The sequence below is a fragment of the Sarcophilus harrisii genome, chromosome 2 (genome assembly GCF_902635505.1).
Source record: "Sarcophilus harrisii chromosome 2, mSarHar1.11, whole genome shotgun sequence".
Lineage (NCBI taxonomy): Eukaryota > Metazoa > Chordata > Mammalia > Dasyuromorphia > Dasyuridae > Sarcophilus > Sarcophilus harrisii.
In genome coordinates this window covers 580,148,038-580,174,753 of record NC_045427.1, presented here as the reverse complement: position 1 = coordinate 580,174,753, position 26,716 = coordinate 580,148,038, and the positions used below count along the sequence as shown (strand labels likewise).

Sequence of the window (26,716 nt, the reverse complement as noted above, 5' to 3'; positions counted from 1 at the left end):
TTCCTTCTTTTCTGTTTTTTTCCCTCTTTCCTTTCCCTCCTTGCTGCCTTCCTTCCTTCTTGTCCTTTCACATAACATTTGCCTCCAACATTTGCTTTCTAGACAGGCAAGCAGCAGGAGGGGGAGCATATTAGTGAAAAGAACATTAACAAAGTTTAAAAAAAAAAAAAGGCAGGCCATAGGACAGTGATAGGACAGAGAGGAAACCTACCTATCAAGGAGCTATCTGCACACTGTTTTCTAATGAGAATGGATGTTCTCTGCAACTCAAAGATGTACCACAGTCTCAAACCCCTTTTCCTTTGTTTGCATTGCTTCGGACACCAGAAGAGCCTTCTTTGCCTGCAGAAGTTTCAGGTTGCTATTTCCCATACAAAGAAAGCCCTCATGCGTAGAGCTCGAGTGTGAAAGAATAAATAAGCACTTACCAAGGGCCTACTATGTGCCAAGCACTGGGAACAAATATAAAGGGAGACAGCCTTTAGCCCTAGGGAGCTTGCACTGTCACATGCAGAGACAACAAATCGGGAGGGCGTGGTCAGGGGAGGGATGTCTGGCTGGGAAGTCAAAGGGACTGGATTGGAGCCTCAGGGAAGGCGATTGACTGGTCCAGAGACCATGGTCATCCTGATTTCATCAGTATGGGAGTTTGAGCATAGGAGCGAGGGAAGATAAACCACGTGCATTGATAGAACAAGTTGCCTGTGATTAGGTGGGGATGTGGACCACGGTCTGGGGATGGCTAGATTTAGTAGATCTGTGAATGTGTGCTCACCAATCAGACAGCTGAGCCTCGGGGTGGAGTTCCAGAGCTGAATGAATTTGAGGGAGTGGATGGGGAAGGAGGGTGTCTGGGGGCAGATCCCGAGGATAGTACCTCATTTTGCACCTCATCTGTGTTTGTGTGCTTTTTCTAAGAGCTCCAGGAAGCCTCAAGAACAAGGTGCCCTTTCCAGGGCTAGCTGACCACCAGAAATGCCCTCATCATGTCGTTTAACCCAACCTTGGATACACTCAGAACCTTACCAACTTCCTTAGATTTCTTTCCCCTTTGACAGGAAGGCTCCACTCAAAGCCTTCCTTTTAGAGAGCAGAATCTGAATCATTTTGTCTCTGCATCTTTGCTTAGTCTCAACTCCACAGAACAAGATACCCCGAGCCAGATACTTCTGGTGTCCTGTTCCCTCTCCCCATTCCAGCTGTGTTTTGTGTTTTCTTATCCCATTAGATTATAAACTCCTCGAGAACAGGGACCATCTTTCTTTTCTTATTTATATTCCCATCATTTAGCATAGTGTCTAGCACATAGTAGGTCCTTAATAGATATTTATTGTTTAGTTTTCTCCTAATGTCTATCAAGGTGCTTAATAAATGATTATTAAATAAAGTAGGAAAATGAAATATGATTGAGGATTTTAGTCCATAAAGCCAGATAGATAAAGAGATATGAAGGAAGTATCTAGGATCCCTCTGGTGTCCCTATTATGAAGCAATAGCACACCTCTGAATCACACAGTGCTCAGCAGATATTACACTTAGCCATCTGTTCATTTTTATCCCCAAGAACAAACTGCTGCTCAGCAGCTTGCCATGATTTTCTTGTCTGGACCTGACATCCACTAATTAAATCATCATATATTACAAAACACGTTGTAAATGTATGCCTAGCAATGCTTAGAGGATATCACTCTAAACATTTCATTTTGGTACAATAATGACCTATTTATATTTTGTTTAGATGAAACATTTAAGAAAAACTAGCAACTAGGACTTTAAGGATTGCAAAGCACTTTATGTATGTTGATCCATTTGATTCTCATGACAGTGGACCCAAGGACATGGGTATTACTAATATTTCCATTTTACAGATGAGGAACTTGAAGTTAAGAAAGTTAAGTGAATTGCTCAGGGTCACACAGCTAGTGAAAGTTATTTGAGACAAGATTATAACAAGTCTTCTCAACTAGAAATTGTATCCATGGGAATTTTAATTGTGTCATTTTAACTAATTCTAAGGAAGAATGTCAGTTTGATCCTCAATTCCTCATCTATACTCTCAATAAACACCCACATATAATCATTTCATTTCTTTGTATCAACAAAATGCCTCATAGATATTTAACAAATATTTTCTGAGGAACTGAATGAACGAATGTGCAGTTTTGATCTCTGTTTTCAAGAAGCTGACATTCCAGGCTGTGTCTTTTGTCATAAATACCTTCTGCTCTAGGTATGGGCTATTAACTAAACTTGATGAATGAGTCAGGATTTGTAGCTCACATTCTCAAAGATTAGTCAGTGATTTTCGGCTGTGAGAAGACAAAAATGTTTTAAATTTGATCATTTTTCAGTACTGAATTGTCTTCCTCCTCCTTTCCCCTCCTCCCACTGAAAAACAAAACCTAAAAAAACAAATAACAACAACAACAAAAATCTGTTACAAATATGTAGAGTTAAGCAAAACAAATTCCCATGTTAGCCATGTCTTTAAAAAACAAGCAAAGAAAGAAATATAAACGAATTTACACTCTAATCACCTCTTTGTCTGGAGGTGGGAAACATGTAGAAATGACTTGAATGATCTTACGATTTGAAGAAAAGTGTGGTTAATTTCAAACATTTGGAAAACTTGCAGGAACCTTGGGAAAAGAAAGTTAAACTCCAATTTCTATTCTACTTAACTCAATACTAAGAAAGAATAACTCATGTAATCTGATTGATTTTTTTTTCTTTTCTCCAATTACAATATCCCTCACTCTCCTTTGATTGTTGTTAATTAAAGTTCTCCTTGCCAGCTGAGTTGCTCACCTTTCCCACAATGAGACCATTTGTAGGAACAGGATTGTGCATTTGGTCAGAGTCACCAAAAATACATGTCACATAAATCACTTCTATTGACAATTGACTTCTACTTGGCCACAATATTTCATTCACTCAAAATTTAATGCTCATTCAAGGATGATGTATTTGAAAGAGTAATAGTCCTGAAACGAAGCTCCAGATCCTGGTACCGGCTCTGCCACTGACCCTGAGTAAGCCACTTAATTTCTCCACAATACAGTTTCTCTCTCTCTTAAGTGAGAAGGCTAAATTCTCTAGCTCTCAAATTCTATGACACTGTAGGTACCCCCAATAATCTGGTTATTGGGAACATAACTTAAAAATGTTAGCAAAAAGAGAGAAAAGGGATGTCTGTTCAAATATATTCAGAGCAGCATTTGTAATTGCTAAATAAATAAATAGGGTGGCTAGGTGATGCAATAGAGTATTGGGCAAAGAAATTTATTCAATATTTCTACAAAAACTAAAATGGGGTCACAAAGAGTCAAGCATGCCTGAAACAACTGAAAGGATGGATACATACACACAAACATAAAACTGTAAGTGATCTACCGTCCATCAATGAGGGAATGGTTGCATATGTTGTGGTACCTTGATGGAATAGAATACAGACAATAATGAAACTAAGACTAATAAATAGGAGAGATAAAAAGATACTTTAATACCTTTTGCAAAGTGAAAAAAAAAACAGAACTAGAAGAGAGAACAATTTAACAATGGCTCTCTATATGGGGAAAGTAAAGGACAATAGAGAAAGAATCCTGATGAAAATTAAGATGTGACTCAAAGTTATGGCACATTATGCTTTGACACGAGTCCAATGGAATGCAAACATTTGCAAAGTGAATTAGTTAATATTTAATAAAGCTTATAATAAAAAATTCATAAATAAATAAAATTAACATCTCCCAGAATAAGTTAAAGCTATATAAGGATATTTAATAATATTCTATTTCTAAAATGATCTAATATTCAAAAGGAAAAAGCCTTATTTTCTATCTGTATGAATAATCTCCTACTGCAATTATTTAAATGTGAATATATATTAGAAAAATCTAAAAATTATTTAGATCAATTAGGTATAAATAAAACATTACGCAGTGTTATTTTTTGTTTGAATGATCCAGAATTTATTCTTGTCATACTCTAGCTCACCAGTTTATTTGGTCTAAATCATGTTCTTACCATTGATATTGATGCCAAGGATATTTTTTTACATCTTAAAAATATCTTTAAAGATTAAAAAAATATTTAAAATATTTTAAAAAATCTTGATATTTTTACCATGGGGCAAGGAAGACGAGCATCATTTTAGAATAAAAAACAAACAAACAAACAATTCTGTAGATTTGTGATTCATTGTTACTCTTATTAGAAATAATAACAATAGCATTTATATAAAGCTTTAAGGTTCTCAAGGCTTTTACAAATATTATCTTATTTATCTTCACAATAATAGGGAGATATTTTACAGATGAAGAAACCAAGGGTTAAGTAACTTGTTCAGCATTACACAGTTAGGAAATATCTGAAGTTGAATTTGAACTCAGTTCTCTGTGACTCCAAGTCTAGCATTCTAACCATTACACAACCTAGCTGCCTCAAAAATTGTTATTTTTATTATTTATTTATTATTTATTAAAATTACTATTTATTTCACAGGATCCTGTGAAATGATATAGGAAAGGTGATCCATAAACTTGGAAGTGCTACACAAAGGCCAATTGTAATTATTTTTATTGTCTCCTCTAAGTTATTCAATTCCTATGTATTTAAGAAATGGGATCCCAGGAATGGGAATGGGAGGGGGTTGGTAACTTGTATCTTATTTTATCACTTTAAAGAATCACAAAATTATAAGCTAAGAAGAGTAAAGTAAACTTCTGTAAGAAACATCTTTATCTTAGATGATAGAGACTGGTCCTCATAAAGAAGGGTTTATGAAATGGCAACAAATGACTGTGGTATACTTGGAAGTTCATAGTTCTAAAAAGAAGGTTTCTACAACTAGAGAAACATATAGTATTTGCCAGAGAAAGCAGAAAAAAAGAGAGTATCTTCATTATATAATCTGAGGTCAAAGATCACTGGGACAGCTAGGTATGATAGAATTCTGCTTGGAATCAGGAGTAGCTGTTCAAATGCTACCCAAGAAGTACTAGATGTATGATCCTAAGCAAATCAGTTACTTCCTTAACACTCAGTTTCTTCCTCTGCTAAATGGACATAATGATATTAATACCTACCTACTTCACAAGTCTGCCATAAAGACCAAATGAAACAACTTGTGTAATAAATTTTACAAACTTTAAAAAACTAAGCACTATATAACTGCCGGCTATTTCTGACATAAAATGATGGTTGCCCTGGTGGTACTGATCTTGCATTCATATCTAATATCCCCCAGAAACCTCATTTGCATAGCTTTGGGTTATTGATAATCATAATCATCATATTTCAGCCCTTGGGGCAATGGAAGTGTCTCCATGACAGGTATCGTGTGTTATCTGGCCTCCTGGGTACATGGAGGCCAGCTGGGCAAAGACAGCTTAATATTCCTTTGCTTTCTCTCCATTCCCCCTTTGAATATCTGCTGAGTAATAAGTCCTAAGGCCGCAGAATGTTAGAGCTGGGAAGGGAACTAATAGCAGAACGAGGTGAATAGGGCCATAAATCTTACAAACTTGTATATCTTCTCAAACGCACCTGTTCTCATAAGTCAGTAGAAATGAGGAGCCCAGCCCCATGAAGCATAAGGGCTGCAGCAGTGTGTGGGGAGGGGCAAAGGGGAACATGTGGGAGGCCACAGGATTGGGGAGCAATTTGGGAATGCCTAAAATCCTATTCCAAAATCTCCCTCTTTAGCATAAAGTTTTGATTCTAGTTAAAATGCAAGTCTTTCTCCCCACTCCCATAATACTTTGAGCTATTAGCCAGCACATCTTAAGTAAATAAGGTTCAAATCATTTTCAAGAACAGTTTTGATAGGGTGAAGACAAGAGAAATGCGTGATTTGGGGGTTACTTCTGCATTTAATGGGTTACATACCAACTCAATAGCAGCACATGATCAGTGATGACTTATTTAGAAATAATAATTAGAGATATCCAGAAAAATGAACATTTGGAGAAGGGTAGACTAATCATGTAGTGAAGTAAAGATAGCAGATGGACTTGAGTTCTGCATTATATCTTCAAAATGGTTAAAGGTTTAGAGGAAGGCTTCCAGCAGAAGACATAGGCCCTTAATAGAGGATTTATGGGAGGTCACAGATAAAATAGGAGATATGCCCATGTATGAGGACATGCATAAAGAGAGAGCTCATGAGCATGGTGAGATAATGAATCTACCAAAGGATCAAATAATAAGACAGAAAAAGGAGCTCTATGGAGAATAATTATAACAATTTTAGCATCCATGACATTTATATATATAGCATATTAAGGTTTGCCAAGCACTTTATATAAATTGTCATTTAGTCCTCACAATGCCAGGAAAATTAATAATAATAGCCCCACTTTGCAGATGAGGAAATTGAGACAGTAGAATTTGAGTTGAGAGTCTTCACAACTCTAAGTCCAGAGCTCTATTTACTCTTCCAACTAGCAACACAATCTAAGCAAAATTGTGTACATGGAAGGGACCTCAGTGCCCATCTACTTGAATCAAAACCTCAACAATATCCCCACTAAACAATACTCCCACCAAGTGGTGATTCACCCTTTGATGTCCAGTAAAGGAGAACCGCTCTATCCTACAAAAGCAGATTCCACTTTGGTCTAATTGTTAGGGAATAAATGCTTTTCCCATATCAAACTTAAATCTGCCTCTTTCATCCATTGCTCTCACTCTGGGGTCAGAATAACCTTTGTGAAGAACAAGCTACTGTAGTAGTTATGGATGTGTCTGCTGCTGGCTTGCCTCCAGAAATGAAATAGCCTCAGATTTAATGGTAATAGATAAAAAGCATTGATAATCAAAAGGCCTACCCAAGTAGGTAAAGGGCCAAGAACTGTGCTTTCTGGTGGGTGCTATTTAAAGTTAGTTTCAAAACAGCAAATCACAATAAAGTAAGGACATCATGTGGTGTACACATAAATATTAACAAGCTTATAAAATGTGAATTATTCACTCTCCATAATTAACCTCCTCTTCTTTTCTCTCTCTCTCTCTCCTCCCATTTCAACAAGAGTGGCCCAGGGTACCTAACCTCTTTCATCTTCTTCAGGGACACTGATGGAGGGTATGCTGTGTACTATGCCTTGTCATCTCCTCCTAACACATTAAACATCCCAATTTTTTGGAAGAAAAATGTATGGAAATATGCCGGCATTATCAGTGAAAAGGAACCCAGGGCTTTGTACTCTGTGGTCAGCCGAACAACTGAGCACACTCTTCTAAATCAATTAGGTTACAGGGACACTAAAAGAAACCTGAAAGCCATTGGGAATGTTGTTGGTGTTCTGGTGAGCCATCATTTTTCATAAGGTGCTGAGGGCAAAGTTTCAGGAAAACATAAACCTCAAAAACCCCGATAGATGAAAAGGGAACTGGTAGAAAGGATTTTTAAGCCAATGGTTTTAATGATTAACCTATATCACACTGCTGTATAGTAGGTTTTTACAATATGTAGGAAATAACTAAGGCTGTAGATAAAGTCAAGGAAGAAACTTCATTCTTTCCAGATGGAGGGAGTTAAGATCTTTGGAATCCATTCCAGAAATTTCATTTTAAAATATGGGGCTTTTATTCTGCAGACCTTTTCCATTCCTACTGAAATGTTGACTCTGGAATATTGGTAACATGGGCAAGGCTATACTATGTTACTGTCATAGTTGCCTCTTCACAACCCTATGGATCACAGTATGCCAGACCCTTCTATCCTTCACTATCTCTCAAAGTCTGTCCAAGTTCATGTTCATCGCTTCTCATCCTCTGCCCTTTCTTCCGCATTGAATCTTTCCCAACATCAGGATCTTTTCCAATAAATCTTGTCTTCTCATTATGTGGCCAACTATTTAAGCTTCAGGAAGGATAAATACTTCCAATGAATTGTTTGAGTTAATTTCTTTAATTATTGACTGATTTGGTCTCCTTGCTTTCCAAGGAACATCAAAAGTTTTCTTCAATATCCTGGTTCAAAAGCATCTATTCTGCATCATTCAGTTTTCCTTACAGTGTAAGTAACTGTTAAAGCATAGATGTTTATTGCCCTCTCTGCTAATTATCTAACCAAGATGAACATGACTTAAGAGAAAAACTTCCCCGAAGAAGACCTCAAGGAAGATGGTTTCACTATTGTAACTGAGGATAGCTTATAGAATACTTAGTGTTAAAAACCCAGCACTATTGAGCATCATAAGAACCATAAGATCTATTATGGGTCATAAAGAAGCCTGTTCCAAGAGATTCATAATCAGAAAGTTTAACTACCACATGATGAATTTTGAGCCACAGTAACTCATAAAGATTGTCCACTGAAAGTGCCATCCCCATCACTGAAAACATCCCCTGAAGTACTGGGGTCAGGCTCAAGCAGATGAGTAGAAGGGTGGAGTATGAGACCCCCCTGTTATATAAATGTACATCCTTTCTGGTTTTGATCAGAATGCAGACTCATTAAGCTAACAAAGTGTTTCTATTTGGCTTTCCCTTACTCTAAATCTGTCTTTATCTTTCAGAACCCGGGGGCAAAATCCTATCCTTATAAGATCCTATGTCTATAAGATCTGCAAGGTGGGGAAGGATATAGATTAGCCCATGGACAAGCTTAGAGCCTGTGTGACAGATTTATTAATGATCCACAGTCTTTTCTAAAGATAACAATTACTAATCTCTATATAATGCTTAAAGTTTGCAAAGTATTGTATTGTATGCATATTTATATAGATATATAATTGTGTATATATATATATATATATACACATACATACACACTATTTGTGTATGTATATATGTGTGTGTGTGTGTGTGTGTGTGCGCTCCCAGTATACACTGTGCACGTAGGACCACATGAACACCTTGCTATTGTACGTAGTTTGCCACCTGGTATCTCTCTGCTTCAATCACAATACAGGTTGTCACCATGCCCTGACTTCTCAGGAAGGCCTTGTCAGTAGGTTCCCTCTGGGCTGAAGGGTCTCGTACCTCATCCAGAGTTCTCCCACTGTCTGCGGCCCTCGACAGTGCATGTGCAGTGTCCTGGGAGAGATTATGAAGTTCCAGTTCTGAGGGTGGTGGCCGGCACAATTCTGGGAGTACTGGTTTTTGATAGTATCTACCATGGATGCAGGAAGCAGTGAACCAAGGCCAGCCATGCTCAGTGGGAATGAACCTTCTGCCTAGTGGAGACAGACTGTGTGGGGATGTTGTTTCCACTGGATGTTGTATTCATCCAATAAAGCCCTCTCACCCTGTCAGTATTTTGCTTAGTATCACTTTTGGCACCTTGTAATTTGAGCCTACAACAATCAGCAAGTTAACACAGAATCATGATTAAGAACCGGAAGATCACCTAGTCCCATTTCATTTTACAGATGACCCAGAAAGATGACATGATTTAACTCACAGGAACTAAGTAAAAGACCAGGATTTTGAAGCACAATCATTAGATGCCAAATATTTCCTTAAAAAAGTCACACGGCCTTCTTTCCCTGTTCTTCCCTTTTACAAGGTACCACTCCTGAGATGACATTCCCTTGTCTTAGGATCTTCTTTAACGAACCAAGGGCTATGTGGAGAGGATCTTGCATTTCCAAAATGCTAACCACTTGAAATCTTGTCATGTAATTATATACAAAGCTGGGAAAGCTGGAGATCTGAGCTATATCCCCTCTTAATACAGTTCTGGGTAGAGTTGCAGGGATTGAGGGCTAAGTAGAAACCTTTTTCCTTGGGCATTCTAAATCCAGAGGAACAAATAGGTTTCTGGTTTAAAAACATTGTGCTTTCTGTGACTGCCATATCATTCCTAAACCTTTCATCCTGGGACCCTATGATCTGATCCAACCCCTAAGTCTTCCAAACTTAACTACAAAAATAATATTAACTCATTCTTGGAAGAAACAAAAGGCAGATCTATTGCTAAATGTCAAGGCTGTTTAGGAATGGAATTTTCTATTATCTTTATTCCCTAATCTTAGTTACAGATTTTGTCCTCCCTCACATTTCCAGTTTAGAGAGCACTTGTGGTTGTCAGGGTTCTGGCACAGATGAGGTTAATAGCCTGACAGTTATTAGACATAATCTGAGTGCGACAAGATTAAGAAAGCTTATCTCATCTAGCTCACAGTTGGGGTCTCCTGTGCCAAGAATGACATCATGTGGCAGAAGGAGACCATCTGAATAAATCATACTCTGCCTTGGGCCCACTTATCTTTTCACCTGTGACAACATTTGCTCCTCCCCTTGCAACTCTTCTGCTTCATTAAACACAAAATTGGCAAGGGCAAGGTCACTGACTTTCAAAATACCTTGACCTTCACTCTGGCCATGGTGAAATTGCTTGATGGAATTAGTGAGCTTGAAAGGGTAAGGGGGGAAGCGGTGACTTTAAGATGGGAAATCTATCATTTAATAATTGCATGGCCTTATACAATTGTGTCACTTCATCTCTTCCTTCATCTGTAGAGTAGCATAATACTGATGTCCTGGGATATTATCATTTTAAAATGAAGTAACATCTGCAAAAGCACTTATAACACTGTACAACATCATACAGATGTAAAATATTTGTATTATTATAATTTATTTATTCAATTTCTAACTGAACTTGGCATCTGCCCTTGTCTTTTCTCTAGAGCAAGGACTCTTAATCTAGCAACATATAAATCCCCAAGGAGTTCATGGGAAGATTTCAAGGGATCTGTAAATTTGGATGTGAAAAATTACATCTTGATTTTTATCACTTATTTCAGTTATGAATGTAAGAAACAAGCAGGTATTTTGAGACAGGAAACACAGGCTTCAACATCCAGGATACAAAAAAATGTACATAATTCAGAGTAGAAAAGCAACTAATCTGGGAGTCAAGATATCTGGCTTCTATCTTCCTCTCTGTCACTAACTCCTTGTGTCAAACCAAATCATTTACTTGGGCTTCAATTTCCACATTTGAACAAATCTTCATGCAGAATATAAACTCAAGTCTTTTTTGATCCCAAGTCTAGTGTACTGTGGACTGTGCTACCTGGTTGCCTTAAGAAAAAGATAAAAAGAGACTAGACCAGTTCAAAGAGCTCTAAACCTCCGAGACCTGGACAAGCTGAGTTTGGGTTGGAATTTGCCAATATCTTAAGGGATATTAGACCAAGGTCTTTCATTGCATACTTCCTCATCTGCAAATTAAAGGGTTGTAGCAGATGATTTCTAACATTCTACCAAGCCTCTAGCTCTGCAGTTTTCTAAATCCTCTTCAAAATGTTGCCTTAATAATTTTACGAAAAACGTCACATTCCTACACATGTATATATTTCTATGAGTCAGATTTTTCTGTTGAGCTGAAACATAGATGCTCAATACACTACAATCTTCCTTCTCATCCTTTACTGAATTATACTATGCATTTTCATGAGCAAAACTTATAAACTCAACAAAATAATATTTTTATATTATTTCTCTCTTTGAGCTAGGAACTACAAAATTCTTGGTACACAAGTGATTTTTCATGAAAAGTTAAGTGTTGAATTTTTTAAAAAATTCATATAAATTAAGTTCCATTTAGCTTTTTCCCTATGAGATTTATTATTGATAGAAAGCAACAAAATTAGATTTGTTAAAAAGAAAACAACAGGGAAACAAAAGAATCCCTATAGATTTACTTCCCACTTCACAATCAAATAAATAAAAAGAAATTACCTTCTTTTTGAGAACAAGCTCTCATATTTGCTAAAAATATCTAGATACTGCTATTGATTGATTGTACAACCAAAGAGAAACTGCCAGCAAGAGTATTAAAATTGCATTTGTCAACTTGTAACACTCCTTGAGGCATTTTTTGACACTAGCAAAAGCAGTGGGTTTTCCTTGATTTTTTTTTCCTTCTTACCCATCAGCCCAGGGAACTACATTTGCTCAAGAACAAAGCACTGCCTGATATCGATTGCTTTTAAAACAATGACTTGCTCAGATCTACAGATCCAAAATGGCACTATATCCCTTTTGTAAAACCAATATCCAGGGAAAAAACAGTTTTATTCTGGGGTTTAACATTTTTCTAAACCAGTATGATATCTATGGGCATTTCCTTCCTCTTTTAATTTTCCCAAATAAACAGTCTTCTGAGTATGCCAGACATAAATCAAAATTCCTGCTTGCAAAAAAGAAATGCAGATACAAAGATATGGATTTCAGATGACCAGCAGTAGGTTATGGGATGGATGCTTAGGGCCAATGACATCAACATCTGAAATTAGCATATTTGTGGCCACATTTTAATACATCATTAGAATAGCATGAATGAGAAAGAATAAGAGGATTTAAGAAACATAACAGAAAATAAGGGATTGAGCAGTGAACAAAGATTTTTAAAACTACATTAGAATATAACTCTCGTGAATATTCTTTCTGTCCCCTTTTCAGTTCTATATTACCTTTTCTTATTTTTAATCTCCAAATCCCTTTGTTTCCTACAGACTACATGGGTGATTTCACTAGAATTTTTTTAAGGCCTTTACAAATGGGTAAAGTTGATGTTTTGAATCAAATAATTTGATGTTTTAACTTGCTGTGCACTTAATTGTATTAAAAATACATGAGCTCAAACTCTCCTCACATGTATCCTTAAGCAAACAAAAAAGGCTGATTTCATGGTCCAGATTGCAAAAAGAGCTCAGATTACACTTGGTTCCCTCCTAAGGATATAAATGGGCTCCTGGGGTTTGGCATTCAGTTCTAGCCAAGTTCCCAAGCCTAATATTGGAATCCTTCCTTTCGTTTTTGGAATTAACAATCACATGGCTGATTCGCTAAAGGTCCTCCCTCCTAACCATGTATCACTTTCATTACCTGGATCTTCTGGGGGTGGCTGTGGTCTGATTTCTTGTTCTGTGATGATTTCTGGAGGTGGAGGTGGTGGGGCTGGAGGGGCTTTGACAGGAGTTGTTGATTCCGGAGTCTCAAATGCTTCTTCAGAGTCGGAACTCCTGATCAAAACAGAGAAAAACCAAACTGATTTTCATAATTGGTTTAGATGGAGAATTTCACAGCAACTATGGAAAACAATGGAGCTTTTCAACAACACTGATCAATTAATAAGCAATTATTAAATATCCACCACATGCCACTGAGACAACTAGATGGCTCAGTAGAGTCCTGGGCCTGGAGTCAGAAAAGCTCATTTTCCTGAGTTCAAATTTGGCCTCAGACACTTCCTAGCTGTGTGTTCTGGGCAACCACTTAAGCCTGTCTACCTGTTTCCTCATCTGCAAAATGAATTGGAAAAGGAAATGTTAATTGCCCAAAGCAAGATAACAACAACAACAAAAAAAAAAAAACAAAAAAAAAACCCCACCTCTAAATGGGATCATAAAGAGTCAGACATGACTAAAAAAACAACAACAACAAAAAACTAAACAATAATACCATGTGCCACTGTAGTAAAGGATAGAAAGTCAAAAATGCAATGGAACAATTAGTAGCTTACAATCATTGTGTGTGTGTGTGTGTGTATAAATATGTAGAAGCATATTAAAAAAATAAAAAATATTAAAAAATATGTAATAAGATCTTATGGGAGAAAGGTACTAGCTACTCTTATGTGGAAGAGGAGATTGAGAGGATCAGGAAAAGTTTCATGTACAAGGTGGCATTTCTTCTGATCCTTGAGGAAAATTAACCTAATAGGAGGAGGTAAGAATGTAGGGCATTGTGAGACAGGCAATGAAATCGCACAGAGGAAAAGCATGGAGGGCCACATATGAGGAACAGTAAGATGTCCAGTTTTTGGTAGAAGAGGAGAAATGTAAATGTAAAAACACACAAAAAAACCCCATAAAAACTTTAAAATGACACTATGAAGGGCTTTAAATGCCAAAGGAGTTTATATTTGATTTTAGAAATAAAAAGCAATCACTACAATTTATTGAGTAGGTAGGGAGGTAGATGAAGGTGGGGCAAAGGCAGGGTCACTGTGGTTTAAGAAAATCATGTTGGCAGTTGTGTGGGAACCAGACTGCAATGAGGAAAGACAAGGTGAGGCAGGGAGGTCAATTAAGAAGTTATCTAATAAATGTTAGCTCTTTGAAGAAAGGAATGATTTCATTTTATTTTTCCTTCATACCTCAGTATCTAGCAGAGAATCTGAAAAATAACTGGAGCTTAATGAATGTTTGTTGCTTGAGTGATAAACCTATGGATAAGTTTCTCAGTTTCCAATTAAGCTGCATGTAGGATAAAAATTAATAAATTCATTTTGCAGCATGCTTCATACGGAAAAATATCATCAATTCAGGTTTTATGTTGCCCTATTCCTAAATGAATACTCACTTTAAACTCATTTCTACTTGAGATGTGTATTTCCCTACTTTGCAAGGAAAGAAAATACAATAAATTGTTGTTGCTGTTTTTTTTTAATGAACTTTAGGAACATTTCTTGGAATAGAGCAATGGAAACAACCACAGAAAAAAGAAGTAGATTTGAGCTTGTGTGTCTCTTTGTGTGTTCCAAGGAGCATTTTTTCTAGGGTTTAAGCATTATATAAGACCAAAAGGTTTCTATATTATAATAGAAGACCCACATGGTCACAAATTCAAAGCATAAGGGTTTAGCCAGTCACAATATAAGACAAAAAGGTGTGATCAAAGTACTTGCAGTGATCTTCACTGTCAAAGTAGGTGTCCATTCAAACCAAAGTCACTTTAAGTGTCCAAGATGGCTACCCTTTGAAATGAAAAGAGTGACTATTTTATTCAAGAGCTTTGATTGCTATACTTGGTTAAAAAAAAAAAAAAAAAAAAAGGTTCAAAAAGTTCTTTATGTACAATCCCTCCCTAATAGAATTCCCAAAGCTACAGCATTGTACTTTTCCCCTCAACATTCTGGTTTACTGTCTATATTCCTATGAAAATTCTATCCTAACAAATGAGAATGAGTTCCCAAGTCATTTATATCAACAAAAAAGCATCTATAAAATTGTTATCAGTACTTGGCCCTATGCTAAATAACATATCACAGTTCAACCATTACGCAGTAAGAGAGTCAAATATTAATATCAGCTTTTATGTCTCCCATTTTATTATCTTCTCTATTCAACCAGATTACCCAAACCCAGTCTACAGTAATAACAGAGTTAGATCAGTCTATCCTCAAGACCACGTCACAGAATCATTAAAACTGAAGCTGGAAGTAGTTTATAGGCTGCCAAGTCCAATTCCCTCACTTTGCAGAAGATGAGATTAAGGTTCATAGATATGAAGTAATCAAGGTCACATAAGTAACAAGAAACAGAGTAAATACTGACTCCAAATCTTCTGGTAGCTTCCATCAAATCTTTCACCAATCCACTATAGCTTACAGTAATCTGACTCTCCCATGAACTCCAAAACATTTCTTGTCTTATCACTCATTTGGTACTTGTCACATATTTGTACAGACAATATGGAATAATAGGTAGTAAAATGATTTGAAGTCTAGAACTGGGTCAAGTCTAGAACCCTGTTTCTGATGAACTGAGTAGTTTTGGGATAATGACTTTGGGTCCTTAGGCAGGCTCTCTTTATCATATGTTTTGACCCACACTTAATAAAATCATAAGTCCTTGAGGTATTATTTTCTATCACTTTTCTCCCTGGTAAGGCTATCATTCTTCCTGAAGACACAAATAGTCTGTTATTCCTTTACATCATCTAGAACACCTTAACCTCAAGTCCACTCAATCAATATTTATTGTTTGGGTGATTTGAAAACTTTGATTCTACTGTCCAGTAGTGAACACATTTTGATTTTTAAGTTTTCTGTTCTTAAGATGTCAAAATTTTGTGCTCCCTAAAATATCCATGATTATCTAAACACAGTAACAAAGGAAGGATTGAGACAGAGAAATTAATATTTTAAAGCAGAATCCATATGGTTAAGTACCAATGGAAAGTAATGAATCCCTTCATATTCAGTAAGCATACCTTAATTTATTAACCAATTTAGCAGGGCAAAAGAGTTTTCTACTCCCATCCCCTTTCTAAACTGCTGTCTAGTTACCACCATTAAAAATAATAAAACAAAACACTTCAGAATAGGAATGGGAAGAAGGAAACACCAATGAGGAAATGGCAGGTTTTTTGTTTTTAATGCACAAGTGAATTCCTACTTTGTACCAGCAATAAAAGGAGAAATGACATCTTTTTATTAACATATATCAATACCAAAAGAGAACTGCCTACAGACCACACAGACTTTGCATGATTATAAATTCCTTGAGGGTAAGGAACAAGTTCTTTTTAAACTTCGATTTTGCTTTGCATTTGGCACAGGTACATCCAATAGATGCTTAACAAATATTTGTTGTATTCTAATTGTTGTACTTTGAGGGAGAGTAGAGCAATGGAAAATAAACTGACTGAAGTCAGAAAAACCACGTTCAAATCTCACTTCTAATACCTACTCCCTAAGTGGCTCTGAGAAAGATCACTTCATTTCCCTTGGTCTCAGTTTCCTCATCTGTAAATAAGGATGTTGAACTAAGGACTCTCTAAGTTTCCTCTAGATCTATGATTATATAATTTTGTGAACTCTGTTCAAGATAATATAAATTTAAAAAAATATTTACTTGTAGGAAAAAAATACAAAGTAGCTACAACATTGAGACCCAAAGAGAAAATAGATTTTACACATTTAGACTCTATAGTCTTAGGTTTCCCTCTTTATGTCTGTCCCTAAGTCACACACTCATTCTTACAGATCTGCAGGACACAATTACTACACATTACAACAGTGAGCTAAGAGAAAGTTCCAATTTGCTTCCTTTCTGAGATTCCCTGCAGGACTAAGAAACTGTAGTCTCCATTGCTTCTTTCAGCTGTCCACATCCAACTCAATGGGAGACCAGACATGCAAGGAAGCAAAAGCCATCTTGCCTGAAGAAAATACCCCACTAACTAATGACTTTACTGTTTGCCTTCTACAGAATCCATGGTCCCTTAGATTTCCCCAATGCTGGGGGCAGGGAACCTCTACAATTTAACTTATACCTCAGTTACCAATTTCTTGGACTTATCCAGGTTCTTAGATGCTTTTATACCACTCGAACACCTGCAGAAGCAGAAGCAAAAAAAAAAAAAAGTGTATTCTATTGCATTTGCTTCTGTCTCTCTCTCTCTGGGTCAGCAGCATGTGGTTATTGGAGCACAAAGAATTCTGGCTCTTTATTGACAACTCAAGTGGCATGATGGAATGGGTGCCCTTTAGATTCTCTGTTGAATTCCAATGAGTTCTGGGCTCCTGCAGCTGTCTAGACCCTACCACTTGTACTGGAGATGCCCATCCATCACAGTACCTGCATAGAGTCTTGTCAGGGGCCAGGGGGACACAAGCTTTTGTTCCTGCTGCCTGTTTACTCCAAATTCCTGCTTAAAACACTTTGCCACTATCAATGATTAGCATTGCATCAACTTCTTTCAGCTCATTCTTTGTTTCCAAGCAGAAACCCCTGCACATTTCAGCAAACTCTCTGGGTAGCAGAGAGCAAGTTAATTAGAAGAAGTGGATGGCAGCTTTTTTAATGAGCTGTTTTTCAGTATTCAATGGCCTTGTGCTTAAAAAAGTATTTTGAGACCAGGAATCTCTGTGTTCCACCCACAATGAGTCTGCACATAAAAATATAGCAGCATTTGTGAGTCCCAACAGCACAGAAACAGTCATTTTTATTTCCCCTACTAGAAAAACAATATTCTCTCATGCTCCAGAGTGAGGTTGATTTCATTTGCCAAGATTGAAACTGGCGGAACTGCGTGTATATCAGAGAAAGATACAACCACGCAAGTTTTCCAGATTATAATGACATCATTTACAAATGTAAGGATAGAGTATTTGCTGTGTGGTTGGCATATGGCCACACTCCAAAAAATCTAACTTCATTAGTTTTGAGATTTCCTCCAGAGGTAAATGCAGCTCCCCATGCCTCAGTGAGCAGCTGCTGTTACAAAAAGAAAGGGGGAAAATCACCACCGAGCAACCAGTCTTTTGTGCAGAGCCTCCCTACACTTAGGTCAATTTCCATATGACAAACGCTCCAATCCGTAACTTACACTCAAAGTTATACCAGCCTCCCAGCTTAGCTTTCACTAGCAATGACTTTGAGAAGCAAAATTTACCATCACTAATAGGACATCAGAATAGAACTTTATTAAAGAAAAATAGCATCTAGGGAACATAAATATTCATATTAGCTAATTCATGAATATGATTTTAACCAAATCAAAATGCAACACAGAATAACTTGCCCTGAAATAGCAATAATATCACTAATAAAACACATAGGGGCCTATGCATGTTACAAAATAGAAAGTATAGATAGTGGATTATAGTGGACATAGGAAGGATAGATAGAGTTCCAAGACTGGAGTTCAAACCAGGCCTCAGACACTTAACTATCTGTGTGACCATGAGCAAATCATTTAATCCTGTTTGCCTTAGTTTCCCCATCTGTAAAATGAGCTAGAGAAGGAAATGACAAACCACTCCAATTTCTGCCCCCCAAAAACTCTAAATGGGGTCACAGTCAGACAAGACTAAAACAACTCAATATATTTTCAAATTAAACTTAGAATCATAAATTGTTGTTGTCTGTCTTTCTCAAAAAGGACCATGATATCAAAGAGGGGATGCCATGACATGCAAGTGAATTGGATTTGATGGAGAGAGGGCTGGGCAAGATCACCTGCCTCACATGCCCACATTCAGAGCCATCTGGGTGCCATGGCCAGATACATATCAGGACTGGATGCAATGGGAAACCTTGGTCTTTTTAACCTAAGGTCTTCCACAGGTCTCAGTTTGACTGAGGCTGTACCCATTCTGTGATTAAGGCTGGGTAGCAATTGAGGCAAAGAATCTCTTTAGCCTAGTCCAAAGGGAAAAAAAATCTAAATAAATAAATGGATCTGTGAGGAGAAGATCCTCTGGATTTCTGCCCAAAGCAGAAATAATTGATATTTTATATCCAATCCAAGTCCATCAGGACCCAAGTGACCAACTAGAATCAGATTGGTTTGGGTTTAAGGCCTAGTCCTTAAAAAAGAAATCAAGAATGGATAGCATTTTTCCTTATAAGTCCTGCAGAATTGTCTTGGATCATTATTGAATTGCTGATCATCCCACAATGTTACTATTACTGTGTACAATGATCGCCTAGCTCTACTAATTTCACTTTGCATCATCAGTTCATAAAAGTCTTCCCAAATTTTTTCTGAACATATTTTGAGTTTCTCAAACCATTTCACTTTACAATTAGAAAGGAAACTTTGAAGTCCTTTGCCTTACCACCCATTGAAACTCTTTCCATCCTTTAAGGCCAAGCAACTTTACCATCTCCCTCCTAATAGATGCAATCTTTCCCTCTCTCCTCTGGATTATTTTAGAACTTCATACCTCCCTTAGGCCTCCTTCTACTTCCCTATATCACTTTACTTATTTGTATGTGTTTTTACTACTTTATTAGAGGGTAAATTCTTTGGGATGCAAAGATGTCCACTCATCTTTATGCTCCTCTCACCCCCCCCCCCATATGTCTCTAGCAATAAATGCAATAAACATTTTTATTTTAAATTATTGAACTGAGGAGTGTTATTAGCGTAGTACTCAGTTAATAACAAGCACGTGATTGTGAAACCATAGTAACAGAAAGCACTTGCGGTAGATTGGGTCATTTGACACAATATTTATGAGGTCATAGGTTTGGCCCTTGTAGGGAGGAGGTATTTCTGTTCCAGATCCTCTATTTTCTTTTGATCACAAGAAAACTGGATCAGAATGTATAATGTATCATAAAACTATCCCTCTCTAATAAAGATAGCAGGATTTAGTGGCACGGGAATGAGAAGATTGGAATTCAAGTCCAGCCTCAATCTTAATCGTGCCAGCCTGTACAAATTGTTCCTTCTTTCTGGGCCTCAGATGACTCCTAAGAAACTTTTCAACTTTAGGAGGGGGAGAAGGTGCAGGGAGAGCAGGTAAAGGAAACAAAGAGCTGTGGGGGGCTCAGATAGTGGTGGTGGGAGTACTGATTTTGGATCATCATAAAACTAAGGGCAGTAAAGAACCTCAGAGATGATCAAGTTTAACTTATTTTTAAAGGAAAGGAAATTTAAGTCCCTGAAAAAGGAAAGTTATTTATCCAAGATCACACAAGAATCTGGATTCCAACCAAGAAATTCTGACCAGATTAGTGACAAGGGAAATCCTTAACTGAATTTAGAACTAGAAGGAATTTAGATGTCATTTAATCCAACTTGCTAGTTGGAGAAGTTAATAACTTCTCCAAGATAGTGGTTCTCTGACTTCCTAGCAACTGTTCCTTCATTCTGAGCTGCCTATATAATTAGATACTTTTTCTTGAATACAGACTACTAGAACTAGAAAGTGCTGTGATACTATCAATTCTTAATGAAGAGGAAATGTAGAAAAAGGGGATTGAAACAATTACCTATTTCTTAAATGTCAACTGATTGTCATGAAAGTATTTTTCTCAAAGAAAGGGGCAAAGAAACACATTTCTGTAATGAAATCCATCAAGATACTAACCATTAGCTCAATATTCTGGTTCAATGAATAAAACACAGGAGTCCTGAGTTAAAGATTCAGTTTTGTTCCATACTAGAAGTGAGCAAGCAGGTAAGTCACTGCATTTTTCTGGATCTCAATTTCTTCCTCTTAAAATGAGGCCACTGATTTTAGCTAGGTAATACCCCAGGACGCTTCCAGCTATTGCTGTTCTAGAAAGGGAATGCAGAAACTATAGGCAGAATGGAGTGAAAGGTGAGGGAAGGAACAGCCCCTTTCTATTCTTTCAATACTTCCATCTTGTATACTTTGCATGAATAAACATCTGATTAAATAATGTTGTAGGTGACCATGATATTTATAGCCTGTCTTATTATGCCTCCTGTGGATTCTCTAATCGTTTCCCCATGAAGGCTGAGTTCAGGTACATAAGAGCACTTTATGGATCCAATACTTAAAGCAGGATAAAGCATTTTTGACTGGCAATGTCTGGGCCAAGGTAAGGCACGTGCCTTCCCTAATGAACATGAAACGTATTCGTACTTCACAAAGTAGACTGATAGATCCTTATAAGACTGATTACATACTTGTACAGTGGCAATGATAGTTTCGTTTTTATCTTCAGGGCAGGTACAAAACTAATGACAACATGCACATTTAACCTATGATTCCCATGAGTTTGTGATGAATTCAAGATTGGAATTCAGGACTTTCTAGAGATGAAAAGTTCAGTGATCTTTCTCCATACTATACTACTTCTCAACTATTATCACATTCTTGGGTATTAGAAATCTATTGCTAAAGAGACATGAGCAAAATATCTAAGTAGTCAGTACCATCCAATCTCCTTTCAGATTGTGGCTCCACATCTGCATCCATAGAAAGGACTACGGGGACTAAATGTGGATCACAGCATAGTATTTTCATCTTTGATGTTGTTGTTTACTTGCTTGTTTTCTCTTTCTAATTTTTTTTCCTTTTTGATCTGATTTTTCTTGTGTAGCATGATAAATGTGAAAATACGCTTAGAAAAATTGCACATGTTTAACCTATATTGGATTACTTGCTGTCTAGGAGAGGAAGGCACAGGAGGGGGGAGGGGGAGAAAAATTGGGAACACAAGATTTTACAAGGATGAATGTTAGAAACTGTCTTTTGCATATGTTTTGAAAAATAAAAGGTTATTATAAAATACAAAATAATTTTTAAAAACTCAGGATCAAAAACAAACAAACAAATAAACAAATTATGGCTCCATTCTTCTGCTGATGGAATTGTGTGATACAAGTGGAAAGATGATATTAACTTTCATAAGCAAAAAAGCTAAGGGAATAAAGTAAGATGTAAGCATTCTAAAGCCATGCATACCATCACTACATCAGCAAGTTAAAGAAAAGAGTATAAAATTTAAAGAAATGGACAAAACAGGAGGGATGTTAAACCATGAGGGGATTTAGAGTACTTACTGACAGGTTATATTTAAAAAAAAAAATACCCAAGGGTTAAAAAGATGTAAAAATTTTGAAAAAGTTTCGCTGACTTCTACCAGGCTCTTAAAAGTGAGTAACCCCAATTAAGGTCAACCATTCTGTGATCTGTGACTTACTTTTCCCAAGCTGCTAATAACTCAGCATCAGTACTTCCACCTTGCTTGGAGATTCAAGGTTTGTCTCCTCTCAGAATGATTTGCATTTTCCCCTCCCTGGGTCAACGCTGCTGACTTTCACACAACAGTGAATTGAAAAATCCCCAAGGAAGCCTAGATCAAGGAGTGGGAAATCTTATCCAGCTCCCCGCTCCTATTTCCGAAAGGCAGAATCTAGTACTGTGGGGATTTAGTGGTTATTTACCAAGCATTTACAAATTAAATTAGGTCTTTATTGCTCTCAAGGAGCAATAGCCAAGAAACATCTGCATGACAGAACATTTTGACAAAGACAGGAGTTTGGGATGGCTTTTTCTGTAACTTAGTGTCCCTGGGAACTCTTATAAACTCACATTGTTAGAAAGAGCTTATTTACAAAATGACACAGATCCCTAAGCTAGAAGAAACAAAGCTGTTGATGCTTATAGCACAATTGTAGGAAATTCAGAAAGAATTTTGAATTAAACTCCTTTTGGTTCATGATTTAAGCTACTTGTAATTGAATTTCAGTGAGTCCCCCCTTTTTTTTTCCAACAAGCTTAGCAGACTGCCTAACTTGTTTACAAGCCTCAAGAGAAAATAATAATTCCTTCATCTATTGGGTCTTAAAGTTAAAACAGTATTTTCTCATGGCAATCTTGTGAGATGGGGAGTGAAGGCCTCTTTATCTACTCTCCACTCCCAGTAGGACTTTATAGATGCTGATTCTGTTAGCACAGATTGAAGGGACCTTAACTTTTCAGTCTGGCCTCAAAGGAACTCTTTGCCAATTCACTAAATTATCAGACCTAATTTTGGGGTACCTATGTCCTCTCTCACTGGATACAAGCAATAGACCACAATGCCCAGGGCTTAATACAGGTGGCCAATCCTTCAGAGCTGGGTAGGTAGCTATCAGGGCTGGCTAGAGATTTCAAAAATCTAGGCTTCCAACCTTATCTTTGAGGCAACTGGTGATACAGTAGATAGAGTGCTGGACCTGGAGTTAGGAAGACCCAATTCAAATTCACTTTCTGATACTCACTAGCTGTGATTTCGTGGGCAAGTCAATTAATTTCTGTTTGCCTCAATCTCCTCAACTGAAAAATGAGGACAATTATAGCAGCTACCTCCTAGGGTTGTTGTGAGGATGAAAAGAGGTAATATTTATAAAAGTTTAGCACATAGTAGGTATTTAATAAATGCTTATTTCCTTCTTTTCACATCAAGTACCACCAGCTGTGGTAATCACAGCTTTGTGAAGAAGAAATGGACTGATCTAGGGCTAATGACCTTTGGGGGATTCCTCTTTGGAGCAAAAGGCGAGTAATTAGAGCATTGCTTCCTTACAAAGCCTGTCTAGTTTTAAGCTATTCAGTTTTAAATTTAAGGCGTTGGGAACACCTTATATTCAATCAAGAGGGGAAAGTGAAAGAGAAGGAAGCAGAGAAGACAAAGAGAGAAGGCGGGCTTGGCTATTACTTTCACTGAGAAGCCTCAAATCTCACTTTTTTGGGCAGAGTCCCTTTCTTTGCAATTCAGTAAACATTAAGAGCCTTGGAGCATGACGGGAAAATCTCTAGTCCCAAAACCAGAAAGCTTAAATAACCAATTTTTGCTTTGCTCTTCCATAGTATCATCTAATGATAATTGATGTTCACAATGATGACCCTATATATAGGTTCTGATGTACTGAAAGATTCAATTATGTTTGTCATGGTTTTGTGCTTACTACACAATTTGCTATATGGCATTTCTCAGAAAATTAATAGCCACACTCTCACTACCATTTTTTTTTTTTAACTGCTGAAGCTCACAAAGGTAAGCAGCAGTGGGCAATCCAGCATAGGACTCCTGAATAGGAGCCTCAGTTCTGCTAGTTGATGGCCATCTCTTTGCATCAGATTGCCTGTTAAATAGAAATAATATTGCCCAGCCAGCACCTGTCAGGATTTCTTAGAGACTCAGATGAGAAAGTCAATGAGAAGGCAATCTGAAAATCGCAATGAATTTGTTGTTGTCACTGCTGTTCAGTTGGGTCCAACTATTCATGACACTGTGGACCATAGCATGCCAAATGGTCCATGGTTTTTGTTTTTTGGGGGGAGATTGGCAAAGAAAACCTGCAGTGGTTTGCCTTTGCCTTTTCCAGTGAATAATAGATGATTGGTAAATGCTTGAGCAGCTAAGTGGCACAGTGGATAGAGCACTGGGCTTGGAATCAGGAAGATTCATCTTCAGGAGTTCAAATTTGCCTTACTTCCATCATTTGTAAACTAGGTTGGAAAAGGAAATGGCAAATCATTGCAATATTTTTGCCAAGAAAACCTCAATAAGGGTCATCGAGAGTGGGACACAACTGAAAACAACTGAACAAAAATATATACTTATTGACTGAGTGTTGTGTTATATGAAATGAAAAATATTAAAAATATCCTGCATACAGTAGGAGCTCAATAAATGTCTGTAATTGATGTTGAAGTTAGTTAATGAGAATATTTAATTATCTAGAACATCCCATTACCTGATCATGATGGATAAGTAGGGCAAAAATAAGGAATTGCTAAACATGGAAATTTCAGTAGTTATAATAGTGATGTAGGAGAATGTATATGACCTAAAGATAAAATGCCTGGCTCTCCAGACCCTCCCCTGAAAAATTTAATGCTCACTACTAAAATGGCTGTGGAATATAGCATCACGATGTGAAATAACAAATTTCACTTCAATGTTCATTGAATTATAGTGTAGTGACCTGGACAGGAATCAAAATCAGCAAAACAAGAGAACGCCGAATTTCAGTGTATATGACATAATTGGTTTTGCTTCTGTTAAGCCCCCTGAAAATCATTTAGAAGGCTGAAACTTTGTAGAATGGTCTTCTTACATTCATCTATCATTTTAAGATTTTTATTTTTAAAAACACACATGAATATAATTTAGGCTCCATGAGAGTCAGAGTTAGTGTTATCACTGGAATTGATGTACTTCTAACCTCCAATATAAACTTTTCATTCCTGCAAAATGTAAACTTACAACTTTGGAACTAAATTCCTGGAATGGCTTAGACAGCACTTTACAATTTGCAATGCACTTTACAAATATTATGTAATCTTCACAACAACCCTAGGAGCCATATGCTATTATTATCCCCATTTTATATATGAGGATATTGAGGCTTGAAAGAGGCTAAGCGATTTTTTCAGGCCCCACAGCTGATAACAATTTGAGGCTAGATTTGAACTCAAGTATTCCTATTTCCTGGTTCAGTACAGCTAGTCCCCTAGCTGATATATTCAGGATTTCATATTCCTCTCTTGATATTTATTTATATGAGCTAGATTTTTCCTCCTATAGTGTCTGTCTCAATGAGAACTATTTTAATTACTCCTCCTTGAAAGTTTAAAATGAAAAGTTCCAACTAAGGAGCCTTCATGGATTCCAGAATGGCTATTCTGTTGCTATGTGATTCTGATTTGTGCCTCATGAAATAAAATTTAGCCTTCTTCCTAAGATGAATCAGACTCTGGGACCTCAAAGAATTCTGTCCAATTTCCTCAGAAGCCTGATTGTCATGAACTTAAGAAAGTCTTTCTTCGATTTATCTAAGGAAATCAAGAACCAATGCTTTGTTCCTGCATCCCATGGACTGCATAAGGAACTGTAAGCACTTGCCCTGATAATAATATTTATATATTTCTTTAGTATAGACACAGAGAAATGACATGGAAAACACTACTGCAAATACACTGCCTGGTCTGAAGGGAGTATAATAATTTAATCAAATAATCAAAAAATGTCAGCTGGGCACATGGCAAGAGGAAGGGATGGATGACAGATAGCATACATCCTACAACAGTATCCTCACAATATCAAGACGATGTAAGGAAGCTGCCTCCACTCCCACTTCTACTGGCTATTAAGTGAGCTACCTTTGGTGAATCTATGGAAGGAATCTATGGAAAAGCTGGGTGGTATTGTTGGGTTGAAATCTGCATTCTAGAGGGAATGGTGAAAAGTGAAGACTCTCCCTCATAATAAGTCTTCTCCCCTCACTCCCCAACCAAAGTCACAGCTGACTTTAGTAGCATGCAAATCCTGAGGGTCTTCCCCTCCCAGATATATTTTTAGATTTTTTTGGACACGGTGAGATTCATTGCCTGAATTGCTACCTAGCCTTAATCATGTACTCCATGCAAACAGACTCTTCAAAACCTTAGCTTAAAAAGGTCAAAGTCTCCCACTGCATCCAGGACCACCTCCAGCCATCTTGATCTCTAACTGGTCACTGGCCTCAGATGGCTCTGGAGGAGACAGTGAGGCAGGAGACCTTGCCCAGCCCTCCCTCACTTAAATCCAATTCACTTGCAAGTCATGACATCAACTCCCTGATGTCATGGCCCTCTTCAAGAGTGAAGGACAAACAATAACAACCCTCAGTGGACATGATTTACAGACATTTGCACTGCCCACCTCACAAGTGTTCAGATTAACAAAGCATTTCCCCACAATAATCCTTTGAGGTTAATAGATGAATAGTC

General features: G+C 37.2%; 1 protein-coding gene across 13 annotated transcripts in view; it reads right to left on the bottom strand.

Annotated features, from left to right (window-relative positions):
• Nucleotides 1-26,716, bottom strand: part of TACC2 (transforming acidic coiled-coil containing protein 2) — a 314,467-nt gene that overhangs the window by 59,868 nt on the left and 227,883 nt on the right. For all 13 annotated transcript variants that reach the window (XM_031955975.1, XM_031955979.1, XM_031955974.1 and 10 more), the window contains one exon: nt 12,847-12,983. In XM_031955975.1, coding sequence (XP_031811835.1) covers nt 12,847-12,983 — 137 coding nt within the window. The remainder of the gene's footprint in view (nt 1-12,846; nt 12,984-26,716) is intronic.